We start from the raw sequence: 24,371 nt of genomic DNA on the forward strand, positions 1-24,371 counted from the left end.
AAAAAAAGTTATTAATTGCATGTATTTTCAGAAGCAGATTACTCTCTTAAAAATTCCTTTCAGTAAGCCTGAACCCCAAACACTGCACTGAGATAAGCTGGTACCCAATTCACTACACTGGGATGCAGGAGCGAACATACAAGTTTTTGTTAACAGTGTACCCAAATTTGAATGCCTGGCTCCTCTCTGCCACTGTGGTTTACTCAGGATCTCACAACTTCTGCTTTCAGACCTGGTCATTCTTCTTCAGGTTAATTAATACTAAGAAAACCTAGCAAAGGTATAATTTCTAGTTCATTTTAAACCCCAATTATTTTCTACTGCACAGGCCCAGCAATGCCTCATACTTCCCACCTATGTAAAAGGACACGTTGTATTTTATCTTTGTCTCACATTTAAGTTCACTAACCTGCTTTGTTGTAATTATTGAGGTTAACAATTTGCAGACATGGGTTCCCTGTCCTGGCTCAGGGGTTAAGAATCTGGCTTTGCAGTGAGCTGTGATGTAGGTCACAGGGAAGGCTTGGATCCCATGTTACTGTGGCTGTGCTATAGGCAGCTACAGCTCCAAATTGACCCCTAGCTTAATTTCATAACCCACAGGTTCCACCCTAAGAAACAAAAAAAAGCAATTTGCAGTAATTGCTACCATTGCTACCAGTGACTGGCCTACACGTTTTTCACCGATCACATGCTCCCGTTTTCTTAGTAGGATCCCACTTCAAACAGCAAAGTATTGCTCCTTATGAGCTAAATGGTCTCAAAAAACAAAAAAACCCAACATAACACCCCCCCAAAAAAAAACAGAAAACCACATGGCTTGCTCCAATTCATAAAAGATGAAAGCTTCCCAGTCACCAAACACAAACGTGAAAAAGAAATGCAAATTACTTTCACTTTCCACCTTTAGTGAAAACAAATACACCTCAGGCTGCCACATATGCCCGGAGAGCCAGCCTAAGTCAGTCCTACAACTAAGACTAGTCGTAACTACATACACTAACCTGATGTAGGGTTAGTGATCTAAGGTGACACTATAAATCCCAGACTTACTGGTTGGGTTGCCCAATAGCTCCACAAAGAGAAATGGTGTCTGCTGCACTAGGGTGGGGCCACTCTCCTGAGCCTGAACTGTATTACATTCCACAAGACCCCACTAAAGCAGGATTAATCCTGGCCACCAAGCAGCAGGTTGGCATTACCCAGGCCTTGTAAAACCCAATTTCAAACCATAGGTTTAGAGTCCCATCAAGGAAGTGACTCAGATGATTTTAAAAGATTCATATTCCAGGAGTTCCCGTCGTGGCGCAGTGGTTAATGAATCTGACTAGGAACCCTGAGGTTGCAGGTTCGATCCCTGCCCGCGTTGCCGTGAGCTGTGGTGTAGGTTGCAGATGCAGCTCGGATCCCGCATTGCTGTGGCTCTGGCGTAGGCCGGCTACAGCTCCAATTAGACCCCTAGAGCCTGGGAACCTCCACATGCTGTGGGAGCAGCCCTAGATAAAAGAAAAACAAAACAAAAAGAAAGATTCATATTCCAAAGTCAAGTACCTTGGGCCTCTAGCTTGATTCGGTCAACCCTAGTTCTACATACACTAAAAACCCACCCAATAGACAAAAGCATCAGACACTAATATCAGCCTTCACTCCTAAGGAGGCTTACCTAAAAAGTCATCCAAAGTAAAGTTTTGGTAAGCACTACTGAGAATGAAGTTTCTGCCTCACCCAGCCTGAAGTTCCTCAGCATGTTACCTATGACTCAAAACCAGAATTAGGTTTTCTAGATGACTCAACATTTCAAGACATTTCACAATGCTAACCTTAGAAACTAGTAGGCTTCTACTTTCAGATTACAGGATTTTAGGGGCACTCTGGTAGTTTCCTCATCCTAATTGGCCTCAAATGAATTTAAGGGATCATTTGGGATGCTGCTTTCCACTCTTAATATTGTAACACTGGAAAAACACATTTATCTGTTACATCATTAATAATGTTAATAGCAATCCACGTTATTTCCCCTCTCTGAAGCCTTTAGAAACTCAACTCGGATTGAACCCAGGCACTGTTGGGGGGTATGCAGCAGAAGGGGAAATTCAGCCCCCAAGCCAAATGCTGCCTTACTTCCTTTGTAAAAAGAGCCAGACAATTGTATGGTGCCAATTTTAAATAGTTTTATTTAAGACATTGCATTTTCCACTTAACAATACAGTGCTTATAAAGTGCAATGTAATTTCCTTTCCCTGTGCATATTCCATATTCAAGTATCAAGAATGCCCAGTTATTTACTATAGCAGCTCAACTTTACAACTGCCATGGAATTTGCTACAAATTTGGGTCCTTCAATGTCATGTGGAACAATGCTAAATCTATACCAGTTTGGCTTAGTCAACCTCCTCAATGGTGGGCCCAGAAGAAGCACCACCAGATGGAGGAGCTCCGCCCCCAGGGAAGCCCCCAGGCATTCCTCCTGGCATGCCTCCTGCACTCTGGTAGAGCTTGGTAATGATGGGGTTGCAGACTTTCTCCAGCTCCTTCTGCTGATGTTCAAATTCTTCCTTCTCCGCAGTCTGAAGAGGGAAAAAATTACACGTAAATTCTTCAAATAAAACTTTCAAGGCTGATGCATTGTGAAGACATGAGACATGCCAAAGCCTGTCATAAGTCTACATATAAAGATCTTGGGTCACTCAGACATCCAAGGAAGGAACTGCCAACATCTGAGGTTCTGGTGGAAACCGCGAATGTTTTGGACCATTCATCATTGTGACCCTATAAATCCACCCACCCAAGCTTTCCCAAAAGTCCTATATCCAACCCAACCCTACACCCTCAAACTTTCAGCAGTACAAACCTGGTTCTTATCCAGCCAGTTGATTATTTCATTACACTTATCAAGAATCTTCTGTTTGTCCTCATCATTGATCTTGCCTTGAAGTTTTTCATCTTCAACAGTAGCTTTCATGTTGAAAGCATAAGACTCAAGTGAATTCTTAGAAGACACCTTATCCCTCTGCTTCTCATCTTCAGCTTTGTACTTCTCAGCTTCCTGGACCATGCGCTCAATGTCTTCCTTGCTCAAACGACCTGTAACATTAACCAATCTTTTAGACACAGCTTTAAAAGCTATCAGCTACTTGGCAGTTCTGTACCATGTCACTCCTGCAATTCCATTTTGATCTCTTGGCTAAACACCCTCAAAAGCACTTATAAAAACAACCATTGTGATCTGAACTATTTTCTTTCTCTAAGACCAGTTATTAATGCCACAAATTAACAGTGCCAATTTACCTTTGTCATTAGTGATGGTAATCTTGTTCTCCTTTCCTGTGCTCTTATCCACAGCAGAGACATTGAGGATGCCATTGGCATCAATATCAAAAGTAACTTCAATCTGAGGAACGCCTCGTGGGGCCGGAGGTATGCCTGTGAGTTCAAACTTGCCAAGCAGGTTGTTATCCTTGGTCATGGCACGCTCACCTTCATAAACCTTGGTAGGGAATAGAAGTGACTAAGAAACACGAAAGCTCTGTACTTTAAATTTGCATAAGCCTGACTGGAGAAGAATGATCGCTCAGACATCCAAGGAAGGAACTAGCCAACACAAAATTTCTGGTGGAAACTACGAATGGTTTTGGAATCCATCATCACAGCGAAACATCTTCCCAGCTATTATAGCACCTCACGCAGTAAGCCAAGCCTACAGTACAGAAACATACCTGAATGAGCACACCAGGCTGGTTGTCAGAGTAGGTGGTGAACGTCTGCGTCTGCTTAGTAGGAATGGTAGTATTGCGCTTGATGAGGACAGTCATGACTCCACCAGCAGTTTCAATGCCAAGGGAAAGAGGAGTGACATCCAGTAGCAGCAAATCTTGAACATTTTCAGATTTGTCTCCAGATAAAATGGCTGCCTGCACAGCTAAATTAAAAAGCAACTTTTTAATAAAAAAAGGTACAACTCATTAGGGAATTAATAGTTCTTAATCGCTCAGACATCCAAGGAAGTTGTGCCATCATTAGCTAAGCTTTTGGTGGAAACTACGAATGTTTAAAAATCATTCATCACAGCGAAACTAGCACAGGCTTGTAAAAGCTAACTACCATAGGGAAATTACCTGCACCATAAGCAACAGCCTCATCGGGGTTGATGCTCTTATTCAGTTCTTTCCCGTTGAAGAAGTCCTGCAGAAGCTTCTGGATCTTGGGGATACGGGTTGAGCCACCCACCAGGACAATGTCATGGATCTGAGACTTGTCTAGCTTGGCATCCCGAAGGGCTTTCTCCACAGGATCCAGGGTGCCACGGAACAGGTCAGCATTCAATTCTTCAAATCGGGCACGAGTAATAGAGGTATAGAAGTCGATTCCTTCATAGAGGGAATCAATCTCAATACTGGCCTGAGTGCTGGAAGAGAGAGTGCGCTTAGCACGCTCACAAGCAGTACGGAGGCGACGGACAGCCCTCTTGTTCTCGCTGATGTCCTTCTTGTGCTTGCGCTTGAACTCTGCAATAAAATGGTTGACCATTCTATTGTCAAAGTCCTCTCCACCCAAGTGGGTATCTCCAGCTGTAGATTTGACCTCGAAGATACCATCCTCAATAGTGAGGATTGACACATCAAAAGTGCCACCACCCAAGTCGAAGATCAGCACGTTTCTTTCAGCTCCAACCTGCAATTAAAATACAAATTTGCTATTCCCTTTATCTGTACTTCTGATGACTCAAATCTTGACTGATAAGCCAAAACTGGTACATACCTTTTTGTCTAAGCCATAAGCAATAGCAGCAGCAGTTGGCTCATTGATGATTCTAAGTACATTGAGACCAGCAATAGTTCCAGCATCTTTGGTAGCCTGACGCTGAGAGTCGTTAAAGTATGCTGGTACTGTGACAACAGCATTGGTAACAGTCTAGAAAAACAAAAGATTAAAACCTGTCACATCAACTGCTTGCTTGCACAGGCACTCAATGATACCTCACATAATTAACATTCGAGTTTACCTACCCATTTTAATAGTTTTTTCTACTGTGCTGAGATCAGCCAAAATCCCACATTATCAGTAAACCTTCAAACTTGCTGTGGCAATCTCCACCCACATCTTCTCCTTGTACTACTGTATACACTTACCTTCCCAAGGTAGGCTTCTGCAATTTCCTTCATCTTTGTCAAAACCATGGATGACACCTCCTCTGGATAGAAACTTTTTGTCTCTCCCTTGTATTCTACTTGGACCTTAGGCCTGCCTGCATCATTCACCACCACGAAGGGCCAATGCTTCATATCAGACTGGACAACAGCATCATCAAATCTTCGTCCAATGAGGCGTTTGGCATCTGTTAAGGCATCAAACACAACCGTTACCTTGAACTGCATTCATCAGCCTCTCCATCAACTTAGCCCACCATTCTAAAACCAAGACCCTCTCAGTATTAAATGGATTCAACTTCTGACGAAGATACTTCAAATTCTTTCCTTAAGAAGAAATGCCACTCACTTAAATTTTCTAACTTTCCCTATTCTCAAGGTTTTTGAGATACCTCAAAACTGACTTTTTAGAATTACCTATATATAATCTGCCTAGATCACTTAAAACTCATGCTGTTAACATTTCAGTGGCTCACCAAAAACCGTGTTGGTGGGATTCATCGCAACTTGGTTCTTCGCAGCATCACCAATCAATCGTTCAGTATCAGTAAAGGCAACATAGCTTGGGGTGGTTCGGTTCCCCTGATCATTAGCAATTATTTCCACTTTTCCGTGCTGGAAGACACCCACACAAGAATAGGTGGTGCCAAGATCAATGCCAACTGCAGGTCCCTTAGACATGGTTGCTGTGGAGAGAAAAAGTCCATGTCGTTAAAAACCAGATTAAGCGCCCAAGATCGTCTATCTTAAAGACCACTCGCCATCAGCTCTCAAGACCACTCTTAAATACACATCGCTCGGAAACTGCCCTGGTCGGAAATAACCACGCGACAGGGTCAGAGCCAGCATGGAATGCTGCAGTTAAGGCTGCCATGCCAACCGCAGAGCCCGCCGCAGACTGAAAACAGCACCTGCCAAGAGGGTCTGCGCCATAGCCGACCACGTGGTCCGGTGCCCTGGACTGAACTTTCGCCCTCCCCCTTTCGCACCCTCTTCTCCACCCTTGCAAAGGATGAGAATCCTCCTCCACCGCCTTGGGCGCGTGCCAATCAGGACTTCCTCTTTTAGGAGAAACCCGTCTACGCCGGAAACGGGGAGCGGCCGGGATTAAGGAGCGAGCTCCACGCCCCGCAAAGGAGTGCAGCCCCTTCCCCCCTCTCTCCTCGCGCCGGGTGCGGCCGCAATCGCGGTCACCTTCCTGGTTAAAGCGGCCCTGCCCACCGAGCCCCGACCCTCTATCCCGATTGCATCACTGCCTGCCACCAGGAACAAAGCTCCCCAGCCGAGCAAAATAATAGCTGCCCGCAGCCCGCCTGAGATAGAAAGCTGCAGGCCGCCACAAACTCAGGGAAGCTGGGGCGGGAAGCACACTGCGGCGGCACAATGCAGGTTTGGAAGATATTCAGAAGCCTTACCTGAAACGTAGGCCTGGTTTAGCTAGAGAAAAAAAGCCGCAACCCGAAGCGCTCCCGACGGTTCAATGAGACCGGTTTCCGCCCGTCGCCCTATCTCTTATACCCGGCCTCAGAACCTTCCAGAAGGGGCCCGCCCCTGCCGGTGCCCATCATTGCTGCCTCAGCCAATGGGCGGGCGGTTACCTCCGCAAGCCCCAATGACGAACCCGGCTTGACTCCTCGCACCTCCCCCTTCCTTCCGCAACACGCCCCGCCTCGGATGACGCACTCACCGCAGCGTTCTGGAACTTTCATTCTCGCCCCCGCTCTCTGAACGGCCCGGGGGAAAGGGAGGGTGGGGCCGACGGAGCCCGCGCGCGGGAGTCCTCAGTCACCCCGTGGGGGGGAGCGGGGGGCGGGGAAGAGCGCGTCCGCCTCTGCGCATGCGCCCCCAGAAAGCGCGGGCGGGAGGGAACGGAAGGAGGGGGAGGAAGAGGGGCGGGCCAACTTGGAGTCAACCAATGACAGCGATCTGGCTCAGTGCGGAACCCGGGGAGGGTAAGCGCTCGGCCTGCAGGGAGGGGTCCGACTCCAGCCGCCGGGAGAGAAGACGGAAGTGGAGCGAGGACAAAATGGCCGCGAAGGTTGTTGCGCCCCTCCCCCACCAGGTCCTCATTCTCTTCCCCGACACCCACTCCGGATATATAGACTGTCCCCCAGGCTCTCCCGGACTCCACATCCGCACATTTCGTGACCGGCGTGACGCTGGTCTAGGGATGACCGTGAGCGACAGGGCCGAAGGTTCCGACCCCGGGGCGCTGCCGGGGTAAATTCGGCCGGGACACCCAGATCTGGGGAAGGAAGGAGCTGCCCGGCTGCCGCCGCCGGTCCCGCCTCTGCCTAGGGTGCGGCAGGGTAGCGTGGCAGGCCCCCGCGGCCGTCCGTTCTCTGTGGCAGCTGGAGGCCGTCTGACCCCGACACAGGTTGGAGAGGCTCGATTTCTTAGCCCACTAGCCTGTGTCGAGACCCTCAGCAAAGTAAATGGCCAAGCACGCTTCTCGAAGGCCTCGGTTACCTCCGGTATCCCGCGGAGAATAGATTCGGCTTCTTTTCTCAGCCCCTCCTCCACCCGACCGAGCCCCGTTCTTCTCTGTTACTTGTTTTAAAGGAAGAAAAGGTGGCGAGTTTTTTCTTTGTAAATGAACCAGACGTTAGGAACTTTGGTTCCGGTAGCTTTGTGTCCTTGATTTAGGCTTCCTGAGCCTTTTATTTTCAGTAACAGGAGGGAATAGCTATCTGCTTTGATTTTCGTCAGAAACTAAAAGAGAGGCCAGGCAGAGATGCCTTGAAAACATCACTGAAGGAGTCTAGTGTACAAAGCAGTGGACCTAGAATTTTCAATTCTGTCTGGTGGCAGGTGTTTGGGGCCTTGTCATTCTAAAGGCTTCTGAGAGCCTTTCTTAGTACCATGAAGGCTTTCCTACGTGCTCTTTCAGGCAGGCAGGGCAAGTAATAAACCCATTTAGTATGTGTGTGGGCACGGATAGGAGAAAAGGTTTTTTTAAGACTATCTAGAACTTTTATCGGCATCACTGGAATTAGAAAGGTCTCCAGACTTCCAGAAAGGCTGTTAGAAAAGTGAGGATGACTTGTCCTTGTCAAAGCCAGTAGAGCCTGGAGTTAGACTCAAATGTTTGATAAAAAGGGTATTTGCCTTTTGGGAGGGAATGTGGGCTTGAGTCTGTTGAGGAACATACCTAATGCCTCCCCATCTCTCAAGAAGTTCGTTTTACATGATGCTTTCACAGTGTACAGAGTGCTTTCATTTGCTACCTCATTTAGTCTTTTAAAACAATTCTCTGAGCTATGTATCATTCATTCCTGTGTTAGGAGATAAATGAGGTTCAGAGATGTCTTTTGTGGGAAGATAAACAGCTGGCTGAGTTACAATGGAATTCAGCTCTTGATTCCAGATTCTTAAGTCTTTTTTTAAGTAGTAATTTTCTTTGTGGAAGCACGTGTAACTCAAAGTGTGGAAAGAGGAAGATGTGTACTGCGGGAGGCTTCTTTCAGTTTTCTTCAGCATCTGCAGTCTTCCTCTCCCCACACGATTTATCAGTACTATCTCTGAACCACTACATTTTGCAGCTTTATAACCTCTGAATTACCTACAACATTTGAACCACTGAACTAGTGGAAAATAGAACTGGGGCCCCAGTCCAGGGGTTTGGTGTACTTTGCCAAACAGCAGAGATTAAAGAAAGCTGAACAGAGAACCTTTGTTTCTGGTTGCTTTCAATATATAAAGTTGAGATTATGATAAATGTCCTATCTCTACCTCTTCACATGCACAGGGTTTCAAACCCATTCAGGAACTAAAAGTTTGAGTGCTTGGGGCTGCAGAGTGGAGGAGTCTGAAGACTGGGTGTCTGATGGGGAATAGTGTCATTAACATTTTGGGATCCTGTTACATGCTGAGCTCTGTTCTGAGTGCTTTGCATATATTACCTCCTTTAATTCTCTGAAGTTTTTTTTCAGATTTATTTGAATTTCAGTGTTTACTTTTCAGATTTACTTGAGCCCCTTAGTGTGTACTTTTTTTCCCCACTTTTTAGGGCCCCACCCGTGGCATAATGAGGTTCCCGGGCTAGGGGTCTAATCAGAGCTACAGCTACTGGCCTACACCACGGCCACAGCAACACCAGATCCTTAACTCACTGAGCAAGGCCAGGGATCGAACCTGCAACCTCATGGTTCCTAGTTGGATTCGCTTCCGCTGTGCCATGACGGGAACTCCAGTGTATACTTCTTTGTTGGCACCTTACCTTGGCATAAAATACTTGCTTGGCAAATATTATTTGTTATTTTGATAAAGTTCTTAAGGGTAGAAACTGTCATGAGCTTTGTCATCATTTGGTATGTCCCATACTACTTAGTATCTTGCTTTGTGAGAAAAAAAGTATTGCATGCATTTATGACTGAAATCAATAAATAATAGATCATATTCAGTCTGAGTCCTTCTGTTCTTCACTTGGCAGCAAGCTAATAAGTAAATTTCCAGCACAGGTTATATGAGATTCAGCCTTTCCTACAGTATCACCTTTACTTATTTATTTTTAAATTGCTGATACAGATGCATCTGTAATAAATATTTGGTTTTTGTGATCAAACATAGTCCCAATTAGAAGTTGAAATATAAACAGCTTACCACCAGAAATGAGGCAAAGTTATGTATGTCTTTTTGTAATGGCAGTTCTGAAATTGTTTTTATACAGTGTAACAACAGACACCACTTCCTTATTTTACAATTGTAAGTTTAGTGTTCATATTTTATTGAATGGTTATTCTCTAAACATCCTCATCATTTCATCTGTATCTCTTCCTACAAACACTTTTTCTTACATGATTTATCCTTTTCTGTTTTATATTAAAGATCATATTATTTGACTTGCAAAGTTAATAGAATACAGTTTGAAACCAGTAGTGGCTCAGACTTTATCTTCACACCTGTGTATCTGAACCCAAAAGCCTGACTGAAGGAGAAGGGCACTGTCATGGCTGAGACTTTAGCACCTTATCTCCCAGAATCTTGGATTCCTAGAATTTCTCAGATTTCAGGTTGTTTTGTGACATTTTTGTAGATTTCCTGTGTGAACTGATTTCCAAAATAATCTGGATATTCAGTGGCATTTTAGTTTCCTAATAACTAACATGTTCAAATAATCTAAACCTTTTCGTGCAAAGGGGACTGATTCTGGCTTTTGGAGGTATAGGCAGAAATCCTTAGGCTCAGAGGTAATAAATAATGCTAAGAGCAAAGTGCAAGTGATGGTACAGCTGGAGCCACCAAAGCCTAGTCGTTGGCTCAGGTACTCTAGGAATGGGAAATCTCAGAATTACATAGCAGAAGTGCTCTGTTGCCTGGATACCACACTATCAGAAGAATAAAGAAGTGAAGTAAGGAATTATATGTTACAATGAGGCAGTGTAGTATAAGAAGCATTCTGAATATGCTAGCCTTCTTAAACTAATAGCAGGTATTCTTTACATTACTTCCTTGATGTTTCTTATGGCCCAACTTTTTTTAGAGGAGGAAAAAACTCAAGATGAAACTTTCACTCAAGGGTAAACCCCTATTTCTTAAAGGATTTTGGAAGAAAATGGCATTTGTGCTATATGAGATGTAGATGTAGAGATGAAAATCAGAGAAATGGGACAGAATCCTGGATCAACCTTTTCCCTTTAAGCACCTGATTCCCATTTTAGAAATGGCTTTCATCACCATATTCAGTACTACTTTTTCTTTCTTGTAGCCTGCTGCCCTTTTAATAGTAAGAAATGTTTTGCTCTACCAATGGTGATCTGTGGACATTTGCTTTAGAGTCCTTGAAGGGCTATTTTAGGTTTGGCATTCTTGTCATCAAATGAATTTGACTATCAGAGTGGTCAAAACTATTAAAAAGGCAAGTTATTCTACTGGAGGTTCTTATTTTTCAGACACCTTTCTTCTATGAGTCAGCTCTTCTGAGAGCTCTCCTAGTGAATCATTTCTGCACTTTCTTTCCAAGACGCTGACACTATTTAACAGGCACTAACCCAGATCTCTCCTGCCACCCACTAGTTATCTTCACCATCTCTTCCCTAAATGTTAATTTCCTTTCCTTCCACCCCAGAGCTAGGCTTCCTTAGAGGCTAAACTGGGAAAATGCAGAATTCCTCTGTCTCAGCCTTTCAGGAGGGAATGTTAAGACATCCATGCAGTGCCATCAGGAAACTTTGGCAGTCCCTGATTTTTTTTTTTTTTTTTTGGTCTTTTTGCCTTTTCTAGGGCCACTCCTGTGGCATATGGAGGTTCCCAGGCTAGGGGTCGAATCGGAGCTGTTGCCACCGGCCTACGCCAGAGACAGCAATGCGGGATCTGAGCCGTGTCTGTAACCTACACCACAGCTCACGGCAATGCCAGATCCTTAACCCACTGAGCAAGGCCAGGGATCGAACCAGCAACCTCATGGTTCCTAGTCGGATTCGTTAACCACTGAGCCACTATGGGAACTACAGTCCCTGATCTTTTTGATAATTTATGGCCTAGAATCAACAAAAGTCCCAGGTTCACATCCTCCTAAAGTGAAAGACGTGAAAGAAGCTCCAAGTTTGGTGAAGTTCTGAACTTATGATGCCACTCCTTGTCACATTTAAAAAAAAATTGATCTAATCTCCAGTCAGTCTTGAAATTCTCATTTCATATGTTCTCAGAAAGAAGAGACTGTAGCAGTATGTCAGATGATCTTGTAGCATCCTTAAAAGATCTTTCTAGACTTCATTCTAAGGACATGCTTAAGTGATCCGGAGGGATGGTTTTTTTTTTTTTGCTCCAGAGATAGCCAGCAGGAAAGTCCTTAGAGACCTTTGATTTGAGGGAGAATCCACAGTTGCTCCAGTATATATTGCTGGTATCTGTCAATGACCCTCTGAACATAATTATGATGGAAAGTTTTTCAGTCATTAGTTACATATTTTGGACTTCCTTTTTCAGTTCTTTTATGGTTTGGTATGAGGAAGATTAGCAATGGATAGAGTGGGAAAAACAATCATTCTTCTCCATCTCCCACTATTTCAACTTCTCTTGAAATTAATATCCAAACTTTATGATAAATGAAGTCAAATCAGGATAGAAGAGACATACTTCCCTTTTTAGAGTCTCTCATGGTGCAGATAGGTGTAATATAAGGCTGTGGGTTCTGCTTGACTCTGAATAATCATAATAATCCAGTAGGTTTGCAGAAATGCATAGAAACATTATGAACAACACCATATTTCTTCTTGACAATGATGAATTTAAAGTGTTGATACAAAACATCCCAAGTGAGAAGTTCTAATTGTGTTCACTTCCCCTTTCCCCAACTGTTCTCACCATAGGTCCTGGTTCCCAAATACACAGCTTTGGGCCCCTACCTTCCCCCGAGTCTGGTCTGAAGGCACAGTGAGATGCCTTTTTGGAGATGATCAGCTTACATCCTTTTCCTTTTTGGTGTCATAAGGAAGGTGTTCCTGTGAGTCTGTTCCATACAGTGGTCGATGCTACTTAAATGACCACTCATTTGGTTCAAGGGGGTTGTGTGGCTGGTGACTGAGCTTTAATGACTAGAAGAGTCCTAAGATCCTGACTCCCGGGAAAGGATGGGTGTCAGGTCCACTCTAACTCAGACAGTTTGGAAGGCTCTGCTCTGGCTGGGGGTCGTGCTGGGGGTGGTTTCTGCTCTGGTCGGGGCAGCATGGTGGGCTTTCTTCAGTTCGGAACTTCTCACGTCTGGCCCCACAAGGCTGTATGCGTGGGTGGCCAGCCCTGGCCGGGGAGCTTCCGTGGACAGTGTCCGATGGCTGCGGGAGGCACTGTTCGCCGTGGAGCGAGTGGAGGAGGAGCCAGAGCGAGAGCTCCGAGAGCCTGAGGAAGAGGAACTTGGTTTCACGAGGCGGGCTTTCGGGGCTTCAGCATCTTCTCTGAAGGGAAAAATCAGAGAGATAAATGTTAGTTAGCACCATGGGATTGTGAAAGCTCCCGCTGTGGCTGCTGCTTTCTGAGGCTATGGGACCAACTCCTCAAGCTGGAAACTCGGATTTCTATTAGAGGGCAGCCACTTACGGAAATAGGGACACTCCCGCCCCCAATGTCCTGGGCCCAAATGGTTGACCCTGTTACTCTTGGGAGAACGGGCACTCACCCCTGGATGTCTAGACAGCACTCCCCTTGAGTTGGGGCTTGTCTGCATAAACCCTTTCATGGCCTGCAGGCTAGGCCCATTCTTTACTGCACGCCCTTTATAAATAGAAGGGAATCAGAACTAGTGCAAAGTTTCTCTAAGTCTGTGTTGCACAAGAAGGTCAAAATACACCAGATCTGTCTCTGGCTGGAACTGCTAATCTTTTTAACAAAGTCATGGTCAAGAGGAAATGGATATTTTCATTGGCTATTCCTTATGGAGCTGACCTTAGAAAGGCAGCCTAGTTGAGGAAGAGGATTTTGCAAGAAGCTTACCGAATTTCATTTGGTCTCTCTTCTTCTTCATATCTTGCTTTGTCTTTCCTTCGGATTAGCAGCCACACCACAAGGAAAATCAGCAGGGCTCCAGCCACCATACCTGTTGCTGCTCCTGCAACCATGCCGATGCTTTGTACATCTGTTTTCTCAGAAACAAAAGCAAAAGGAAAACCAAACATAAGCTAAGAAATACATGGACTTACAAAACATCAGCTCTGGATAAAAATGAGTGTTTCCAGATCTTTAAATCTGTCCTCTTGAGTTCTCTATTTATCCTTTCTTGGTGTATGACTATCTGTCTTGATATTGAAGGGGAGTAGAGTCTGTCACCCCAAAATCTGCCTTGTTCACATTAGGATTATTTTAGGCTGATTTTTTTTTTTCTTTTTAGGGCCACTCCTGCAGCATTATGGATGTTCCTGACATAGGGGTCGAATCTGAGCTGCAGCTGCTGCCACCACAACACCAGATCCAAGCCACATCTGTAGCCTTCACTGTAGCTGGCAGCATTGCTGGATCCTTAACCTACTGAGCAAGGCCAGGGATAAAACCCACATCCTCATGGATACTAGTCAGGTTCCTAACCTGCTGAGCCACAATGGGAACTCCAAAGCTGATTATTTTTTGAGAAACAACAGGCACAGGAGAAGCTCTGAAAGCAGTAGAAGTTAACTGTTTGTAAGGGAAACTTACATTTGATCCCCTCCTGGATATAACACGTTTCTTTAAGGGGCTGGAAAATTCACACATACTTGTAAATACAGAGTTAGCTACAGCTGTTGAATAGTCCTTGACAACTACTGAATTTATTTCAGTGATAGCCATGTCTTTCTGGAAATAAAGATTTTGACCTGACTTTTAGTTGTGATTAAAAATATCTTAGGAGTTCCCGTCGTGGCTCAGTGGTTAGCGAACCTGACTAGCATCCATGAGGACGGAGGTTCAATCCCTGGCCTCACTCAGTGGATTAAGGATCTCGCATTGCTGTGAGCTGTGGTGTAGGTCGCAGACGTGGCTCAGATCCCAAGTTGCTGGTCTGTGGTGTAGACCAGCGGCTACAGCTCCAATCGGACCCCTAGCCTGGGAACCTCCATATGCCATGGGTGCAGCTCTGAAAAGACAAAAAGACCAGAAAATTAAAAATGTTTTAGGGAGTTCCTGTTGTGGCTCAGCAGTTAATGAACCCGATTAGCATCCATGAGTTCGATCGCTGGCCTCGCTCAGTGGGTTAAGGATCTGACGTTGCCATGAGCTGTGTTGTAGGTTGCAGACTCAGCTCAGATCCCGAGTTGCTGTGGCCGTGGCATAGACCAGCAGCTACAGTTCTGGTTGGACCCCTAGCCTGGGAACCTCCATATGCTGCGGGTGCAACCCTAAAAATAATAACAATAAAAAGATTTTAAAATAACAATAAAAATATTTTAGGGAGTTCCCATCGTGGCTCAGTGGAAACAAATCTGATTAGTATCCATGAGGATGCAGGTTCAATCCCTGGCCCTGCTCAGTGGGTTAAGGATCTGACGTTGCCATGAGCTGTGGTGTAGGTTGCAGATGTGGTTCGGATCCTGCATTGCTGTGGCTCCAATTTGCCCTTTAGCTTGGGACCTTCCATATGCCATGGGTTTGGCCCTAAAAAGACAAAAAAAAATTTTACGCCAACCACAGTATAGAGACAAAACCAAACCAGCCCTTTGGCCACTTACACTGTACAGTCACTCGCACCACACAGCTCTCCTTCCCAGCCTCATTGCCCGCTGTGCACTGGTAGAGCCCGGAGGAAGACATGGTGAGATTCTGCAGCAGCACTCGTCCAGGGTGGTTGTAGTCTACACAGGCAGAAAAGTGATTGTGATTCCCCAGTGACAGAGTCTATAGTTATCATTCACTTCATTGCATCATTGACCTAAGATTCTATAATACAGTTTGGTAAGGATGAGATGATAGAATTGATCCCTTTCTGGAATGTGGAAAGGAAGGTGAACATTCTTTTGAATTGTAGTGCATTTCTCAAAAGTTACAAAAGATTCTGAACGTTTAAAGGACAGTAAACACAGTAATTAGTTATAATGGATTTATATAGTACATGCATTCCTAATTTCTTCACCACTTATATTTTTGCCATTTAAGGGAAGAAAAGACAGATTTTTCCTGTCTTCATTTAGGAATGAAAAATGGAAGTTCAAAGAGGTCCAGCAGTGTATTCAAGGTCACCTTGTGAGTTGCTGACAAAGCCAGATTTAGAATTCATGGAGAGAGTACTGTCCTGTTGTCTCAACAGATGGGTAGAAAGATGACTTACCAATCCTTGATTTGGGAGGCAGATGCTCATCTTCTCCCTCCTTTTCCCGGATTCGCTGCCAGTAATACACAATGGGCTTTGTGCCAGAGGATGACTCACACTGCAAGGTCAGGTCACTTCCTTCTGTCAGCTCTCCCTCCAATTCACACTTGGGCTTTGATGGTCTCACTGGCCAAAAAAAAAGAAAAAGAAAAACAATATATGTGTGTACAATATATATATATATATGGGAGATCTTGTTGTGGCTCAGCGGAAACGAACCCTACTGGTATCCATGAGGATGCGGGTTCAATCCCTGGCCTCACTCAGTGGGTTAAGGACCCAGTGTTGCCATGAGCTGTGGTGTGGGTCACAAATGTGGCTCGGATCAAGCGTTGCTGTGGCTGTGACATAGGCCAACAGCTGCAGCTCCGAGTTGGATCCCTAGCCTAGGGTCTTCCATATGCTGCAAGTGCAGCCCTAAAAAGCAAAAAAAAAAAAAAAAAAAGAATCAAAGATCCCCAAGCATCCAATTCAGTGGAAGAACTATATCCTGTTGTTTCTCCAGCCATATGATCGATGTTGAGTGAGGCTTCACCAGCCCTTTGGTACCTTGCCACGCTTTACACCACCCCTGAATATACTCGCTTCCATCCCCTGTGAACATATCCACCCAATTCCAGCAGCTTTCAGAGGTGCTGTTGTAATTGTTGGAGGCTGCCCCAGAAGCTCACTTATCACTTCTCAAAGAAGAAACTTTTCTTTCGGCTGAGGCATGCAGAGGCTGGATGTGGGAACTCAGTTCCCAGACCTGGGACTGAACCTTGGCCACATCAGTGAAAAGCGTTGAGTCCTAACCACTAGACCACCAGCGAGCTCCCAAGAGAAACTTTAATAGTTCAAAATTCTAGGAAAGTTGAGCGTGATTTTACTAATACTAAAATGGACAGAAGCTCATTAACTTGGAAGCAATTAAATAGAATGCAGTAGCTCTTGCTGTCAAAACAGAAAAAAAACAGATTTGAATCAGATCTGAGAAATTTGTTAAATATAAGGGTCCTATTTAAACATTAGAGGATATTTAAATTTTGTAAGGGGCTACCATGGAAAATCGTGATTGCTTTTTAAAATTTCATTATGGCTAAAATACAAAATACACACTTTCGGGGAACTAGACTGGGTGACCTCTATATAGTACAAAGTACTAAACAAGAAGTTTTGTCCCACCGTAGTGCATTTGCCTGTCCCTTGCAGAGACTTCCGTAATAAGATAAGTTCCCTGATGGCCTAGCGGATAAGGAGTTGGAATCGTCACAGCTGTGGCCCAGGGGACTTCCACGTGTCACAGCTGTGGCCAAATAACAATAACAATAATAATAAGATACCAAGGCATTTACCAGGACACTCTATCTTACCTAAGACTTTCAAGGTGACATGACTCCACACATAGCGCTCTTAAGATACCAGGGCATTTACCAGGACACTCTATCTTACCTAAGACTTTCAAGGTGACATGACTCCACACATAGCGCCCTGAATTCTTCACCTTGCAGGTGTACCGGCCCTCATCACTGGGCTTCAGAGGCTCAATTTGCAGGGAAGCATCTCCTGCCAGGAAATTGGAGGCAAAGGCCACTCGGCCCTTCTGTTCCTCAGTGAAGTTACTGTAGACATGACGGCTGGAGTAGGTGATCACCTGTGGGACAGATGAGGCAGTCAAGCTGTGTGGCTCTCAGTCTTGCTCTGCTGATGAGGTCAAGATGAGGAAAGGGAATCTCATAATGGAACAAAGCAGTCAAGACTGGGGCCAATGCCAAGGGTCCAGGAGAGCTCTGTTCTAAATAGTTAAATACAGTAGGTTTGTCCAGGCCTTCCTTCTCCTTCTAGGAATAAAAACACTTGATATCTGGTAGCATTTAAACTATAAAATAGTAATTGTTTCATTAAATGCTTAGAACCCTTTCCATTTTATAGGTAAGAAACTTTTTATAAATGATTTTTATTTTTTTCCATTATAGCTGGTTTACAGGTAAGAGACTCTAAATTTGAGTTTCAGATTCAAGGTCTCATAGCCAAATCCAGGAAAGAAGGACATGCACAGAACCGTCTCCAGAGTGGCCTCTGAGGAGAACTGAGAGAGGGGAGGGTAAAGGGGAGGAGACTTACCTTTCCCCGCCCATCTTCCTCACTTTCGCAGTTCCTACCACTTGCACGTGATCTGGTCAAAGTACATACACTCCCTGTGCTAAGTGCTTTTACATGGAGTTTATGTCTCACACAGTGTTTCCAAGTAGGCTTTATCTATCCCCACTTCACAGGCAGGTGCAGAACTGGGATTTGAACATCCTGTTCATTATTCTGGTTACCACAGTGACCTCTCCTTTTCCCAACCGCATTCATTTGCTGCTCATAAACTGTTCTTCCATAAAGTTTGGAAGTAAAGGAGAAAATATGAAATGAAAAAATGTGTTTTGTCTTTACAAGAGTTTTTTTGTTTTTTGTTTTTCCCTTTTTAGGGTCAAATCTGTGGCGTATGGAAGGTCCCAGGCTAAAGGGCACAGTGGAACTGCAGCTGCCAGCCTGTGCCACAGCCACTGCATGCCAGATCCAAGCCGTGTCTATGACCTACACTGCAGATCACAGCTATACCAGATCCTTAACCCACTGAGCGGGGCCAGGGATTGAACCCATATCCTCATGGATATTAGTAGGGTTCTTAACCTGCAGAGCCACAACGGGAACTCCTATCTTTACAAAAGTTTGGAATCCAGCCGAAGTTAAAGATGTTAGTAGTTAAAATCCAGGTCTAATACTGAAGGAGTCATTGCTGGCTTTCCTGCTTCTTTTGGCTTCACTGTTGATCAGTAAGAGTAAGTTAGGTGTGTTGTCGATAGTTATACTCCAATAACCTTTTTTTTTTTTTTGTCTTTTTGCCATTTCTTGGGCTGCTCCCGCAGCATATGGAGGTTCCCAGGCTGGGGTCCAATCGGAGCTGTAGCCGCCAGCCTACACCACAGCCACAGCCACAGCAATGCAGGATCTGAGCCACATCTGCAACCTACACCACAGCTCACAGAAACGCCAGATCCTTAACCCACTGAGCAAGGCCAGGGATCGAACCTGCAACCTCATGGTTCCCAGTCAGATTCATTAACCACTGAGCCATGACGGGAACTCCTCCAATAAAATTTTTGAAAAATACAAAAAATTTGTAAAACAGAGTAAGTTAGGTGGGAAAAAACTATGCCCTTTCCTTCCATAAAATACACGTGAGCTTATTTTGGTAGGGAGACCAAAGTTTAGATTTCCCCAAACAGAAAAAAATAATCACACTTTTTACTGAATTTACATCTGCCCGCATCACCAGCCCTAGTTCTTTAACGTTTTCTTGGTTCTCTTAGTCTATCACCTATTAATCACAAAAACCATGCTGATCTAGTCTACCAAGACTTCAAGTCATATAACTTCAGTTTTGCCCTCCCTGCCACTTAGGGATCGTATTCCTAAACTTAGTGATGTAAACATCAGCACACATTTATGGAATGACTGCTCCCCATCAGGTCAGAAGGAAGCTTATTCAATGAGTAAAACCCTCTTCAAGTAATTTATAATCTAGTGGGATTAACAAAGGGAGAAGTATAAACACAGGAGTTCCCGTCGTGGAGCAGTGGTTAACGAATTCAACTGGGAACCAAGAGGTTGCGGGTTCGGTCCCTGGCCTTGCTCAGTGGTTAAGGATCCAGCGTTGCCATGAGCTGCGGTGTGGGTCGCAGACGTGGCTCGGATCCCGCATTGCTGTGGCTCTGGCATAGGCTGGCGGCTACAGCTCCGATTAGAACCCTAGCCTGGGAACCTCCATATGCCGCAGGAGCAGCCCTAGAAAAGGAAAAGAAAAAAAAAGTATAAACACAGAAAAAGGAATGGTTAACTTGAAACAGTATCAAAGAGAACATCCTAGAAAAGTTGGTGGCATTAGAGTCAGGCCTTGAAAGATGAGTAGACTAAATAAGAGATGAGAGAGGCAGGGAGGAGATTGCCAGAGGGGCATTCCAGAAACACTGAAGGGCACTGAAAAAGGCATGTGAGCAGACAGGAGTCCCCCAAGCATATTTTTGGTTCCTGCCCCAGCTGTTCCAAGTGGTTTCACTCTAAGCCCTTAACCCCATCCTCAACCACGGGAAGCTCTGTACTCAGGAAATACTTTCCTGAAAAGATTTGAAGCCATCCAATAAAATGGTCATAAATTCTTCTACCATTCTAACAAAACCTTTCAGGACCATCCATTTTGCCTTTACCATCCTTCTGAAAAAAGCATTTTCTCCCCTCTCTGCAGTTTCTTTTTCTTCAGGAAATATGTATTGAGTTCACATGCCAGGGACAGTGCCAGGCGCAAGAAAATGAGCAGGAATTGTTAGAGTGGAGAATCAAAGAAAAGGCAGGAGGCTGGAGCACTGAGACTTTAAGTGAGTTTTACTGACCCACAGATTGGCCAGGAGCACTGAGAGAGGGAACTCAGGCTCCCCAAGGCTTAGGGAGCAGTTAGTTATGTAGGAAAAGGGGTAGTTTCTATTTTTAGCACCGGTTTGTTCTTGGGCTAAGTCAGTATTCATGAGAGGCAGTCTCTTTAGGAATGTAGGTAATGGTTTGGGGTAGGGGGTAGGGGGAAGTTGCAAAGGAACATCCCATGACAAATGACATGTTTAAGTTTAATTGGTCTCCAAGGCAGCTCATTGTTGGGGGAGGGATCAGCTTTCTAGCTTGGAGGTCTGATGAGAGTTTTGGTGGCCCCTAGCAAGCCATGTCGGATTGCCCACCTAAGAGGAGTAGACACAGTTCCTACCCTGAGGACCTCACAGTCTTGTGGGGAGAAGAGAAAATTAAGGTAAACACTGTAATTGATAATACATTAAAATGTTTTCAGTATTCAATTTTGCCCCCCTCCCTTCACCCACTGCCCCTGTTGTGATAATTCTGATATCTCTTTTGCCAACACATATTTGAGCTCCAGTTTTATATTTCCAGTGGCCTGGCCACTACAGACATCTGTCCTCTCCAATCTACCCTATATAATAATGAAAGTTAAAGCTCAGTTAATATTAATGGAAAACTCACACTAGCTCTTTTCCAGACCAAAAAGCTCTCATGGCTCCCCACCACCTCTGAATGATGATCAGATTCAGTCCAGGGTCATCAAAATGACCTCTGCATTGCCACCTCAAAACTCGTTTCCTATTTAGTGGGTGCAATCACCTTACATTATTTCCCTTGCTTTCATAGGTGTGATTTCTTTGTACTCACATGCCCTTGTCTGCTGCATTTTTCCACTTAGAAACTCCCTTTTCTCAATCTCTCCACATAAAGAATCCCTCTTCCTCCTTTTAAAACTTCAATCAGGAGTTCCCATTGTGTCACAGCGGAAATGAATCCGACCAGGAACCATGAGGTTGAGGGTTTGATCCCTGGCCTTCCTCAGCGGATTAAGGAGCAGGCGTTGCTGTGAGCTATGGTCTAGGTTGCAGACATGGCTTGGATCCCGAGTTGCTGTGACTGTGGCGTAGGCCAGCGGCTACAGCTCTGATTGGACCCCTAGCCTGGGAACCTCCACACGCTGTGGGTGCGGCCCTTAAAAAAAAAAAGTAAGGCCTAAATCAACTGAACGCCTTATGAAACCTTCCCTGATGTAACACTCAGACTCAGAAAGCTCTCTTGGCTGTTATCCATAGTATGTCTTGGCACCATTTTTTTCTTTTTTTTTTTTTGGACATACTCATGGTATGAGGGAGTTCCAGGCAGGGCCAGGGATCAAACCTGTGCCGCAGCAGTGACCTCAGCCACAGCAGTGACAATGCCAGATTCTTTAACCTGCTGAGCTTCCTGGGAATCCCTTGGCACCATTTTTATGTGAGGGGAAATTGTGAAAGACAAGACATTGAGCAAACCAGTTGCGGGATCCCCTTTCTACAATTCTGGGCATTGTCCTAGAGATTCTTCAGGCCATTCCAATTTTAGATACATCTGTTACCCTTGACTGTCTTTGGCTAGGGTTCTTTATTCAATTAACATTAGTTGAAAACATACTCTACACTTGGCACTGTTCTAGAGATGATAACAATACAAAACAATGAGTTTTATGTGCTGTTGGGGACCAGAATCTGCCACCCCCAAATGTGCCACTTTGCATATGCGTAATGATTAATTTCAGCTGAAGACATCTGAGCTCCTGAAATCCCTTATCTGTCTAAAAGCAGAGCCTCCCAAAAGAATTTAAGTGTCCATAAATTCCCTTTCCCAGAGCAACTCTAATCCAGAGGTAGCCATCATACCCAGACAGATATTGTCACAAACCAGCATATTTCCCTTCTGCTCTTCTTCTTTTTTTATGTTGGCCAAACTCACAGCATGCAGATGTTCCCAAGCCAGGGATCAAACTGGTGCAACAGCAGTGACCCAAGCCACTGTGGTGAAAATGCTGGTTCTGCTGAGCCACATGGGAACTCCTCTCATCTGTTCTTCTAAGAGTCTGTTTATCTTTCTAAAAAGTGATTTGCTTTTTCATAAGTGCCCTTTCCTCCCTTCCCTTCCCCTATTAAATTAGGTACATATAGTTGTCCCAATTCTAACCACGTTTCTGAGTCACTCATCTCTGGCTGCTCCCAGGTGTTACTTAACACAATGCACGGGTTTATAAACTGCTTGCTTTTCTCTTGTTAACCTGTCTTTTGTCATTCTAATGGACAGTGCCCCAGCCTGAATACATAGGATAGTAGAAGGAAAAAGATACTTTTTTCCTCCCCTAGTTTTCTTTTTTATTTTAAGTGAGAATTGCAAGATTTTTCAATTTTTAAAACATTTATTTATTTATTTATTGCTTTTTAGGGCTGCACCTACGGCATATGGAGGTTCCCAGGCTAGGGGTCCAATCGGAGCTACAGCTGCCGGCCTACACCACAACCACGCCAGATCTGAGCCGCATCTGCGACTTGCACCACAGCTCACAGCAACTCTGGATCCTTAACCCACTGAGCGAGGCCAGGGATTGAACCCGCAACTTCACAGTTCGTAGTCAGATTCGTTTCCACTGCACCTCAATGGGAACTCTGCCCCTACAGTTTTAGAGGACAACTTTAAAAAAAAAAATAAAAATTAAAAAAAAAAAAAGTAAAATCACAACTCTCATACTCTCATATACATATAAAATAAACATATCAAAGATTTTACTTAACTTATTAATTAATGATGGAACCAGAAAGCTGTTACAACAGGTTCAAAGGAGAACTGGACTAAAAGAGATTTAGATTCTTCTTTGGACAGAATTCATCTGCATCTCTATGAATAGGAATTATTTGCATCCTATGGATAAGAAACTGGCATCGCCCTGGGTATTCTACAAGTTAATTTCTATTTCTGCAGAAGTTAGTATAGAAGGGAAATTAGGACTCTAAGCAGAAAACCTGGACTCTAAGCATAAAGCTGATGTTCAGGGGAACCTCCCTCTGGCATATTGTCAGGAAGGGGCAAGTTTTTGGGCTCCGGTAAGGGGAAAGCCTCTACTGGTGTGACAATGAGGGGAATCAGATCCCATGAAGGCTGCTTCCCCCTTCCCCGCTGCTGCTGCCTCCCTTCCCTGTGGGCTCCAGTTTCCACTCAGAGTCTCTACAGTACAGCACCTGAAGTGCTGCTGGGAACTGCACTATGGGAATGTCTCCTTCTTACTGGGATGAGGGTATTGGAAACTGGGGTATTGTCACTAGGACAGCACCCCCAGGCTGCTCCCTGAGGCTAAGGTGAACTCTTCAGAGGCATCTTAAAGCAAATTGGCAAGCATGGGCACTTGAAGACTATTTAGGGAGGGAAGAGAAGGCAGGAGGAAGAGGAGCTGTCATCCATAGGTAAGGCTGGACATGTGACCAAAGGCTGAACTTGAATCTTAAGCTAAAGAGATCCAAGATGACAGTCATTTATTCAACATATTTTGAGTCTCCACTACATGCTAGCACCTATTGTAGGCACTTGGGAGATACCAGCAAACACAACATGTCAAAATCCAGTCCATGAGAAGCACATGTTCTAGGGAAAGACTTCGAAGAACACTATATGGGAGATGTGACTCAGTGAAATACTATGAAACTAATGGAGTGGAGATGGAGAATTGTGGGCCAGGGAGACAGACTGCAACTTAAATAAGGTCATCCAGGAGTTCCCATCGTGGTTCAGCAGGTTAAGAACCAACTAGTATCCATGAAGATGCAGGTTTGATCCCTGGCGTTGCTCAATGGGTTAAGGATCCGGCCTTGCCGTGAGCTGTGGTGTAGGTCGCAGATGAGGCTCAGATCCAGTGTTGCTATGGCTGTGGTATAGGCCGGCAGCTACAGCTCTGATTTGACCCCTAGCCTGGGAACCTCCATATGCCACAGCGCAGCCCTAAAAAAAAAAAAAAAATAATAAAATAATAATAATAATAAGGTCATCCAGGTAGACCTCACTAGAAGGTGAAATTAGAGCAAACACACTTGAAG

General features: G+C 44.7%; 2 protein-coding genes across 5 annotated transcripts in view; both read right to left on the minus strand.

Annotated features, from left to right (window-relative positions):
* HSPA8 (heat shock 70kDa protein 8) lies at positions 2,150-6,632 on the minus strand. Its single transcript, NM_001243907.1, is given in 9 exon segments — positions 2,150-2,567; positions 2,852-3,084; positions 3,289-3,487; positions 3,717-3,919; positions 4,116-4,671; positions 4,759-4,911; positions 5,130-5,335; positions 5,624-5,833; positions 6,563-6,632. Coding segments are annotated over 8 exon segments (1,941 nt in total). The 5' UTR covers positions 5,829-5,833; positions 6,563-6,632; the 3' UTR covers positions 2,150-2,381.
* Positions 9,839-24,371, minus strand: part of CLMP (CXADR like membrane protein) — a 104,257-nt gene continuing 89,724 nt past the window's right edge. For 2 of the 4 annotated variants that reach the window (XM_021063025.1, XM_021063023.1), the window contains 5 exons: positions 17,350-17,551; positions 15,877-16,044; positions 15,281-15,403; positions 13,575-13,731; positions 9,839-13,039 (listed from right to left, as the gene is read on the minus strand). In XM_021063025.1, coding sequence (XP_020918684.1) covers positions 12,742-13,039; positions 13,575-13,731; positions 15,281-15,403; positions 15,877-16,044; positions 17,350-17,551 — 948 coding nt within the window. In that variant the 3' untranslated portion in view covers positions 9,839-12,741. The remainder of the gene's footprint in view (positions 13,040-13,574; positions 13,732-15,280; positions 15,404-15,876; positions 16,045-17,349; positions 17,552-24,371) is intronic. The other 2 variants (XM_021063026.1, XM_021063024.1) reach the window with 1 other exon arrangement.

Source organism: Sus scrofa, chromosome 9 (assembly GCF_000003025.6).
Source record: "Sus scrofa isolate TJ Tabasco breed Duroc chromosome 9, Sscrofa11.1, whole genome shotgun sequence".
Lineage (NCBI taxonomy): Eukaryota > Metazoa > Chordata > Mammalia > Artiodactyla > Suidae > Sus > Sus scrofa.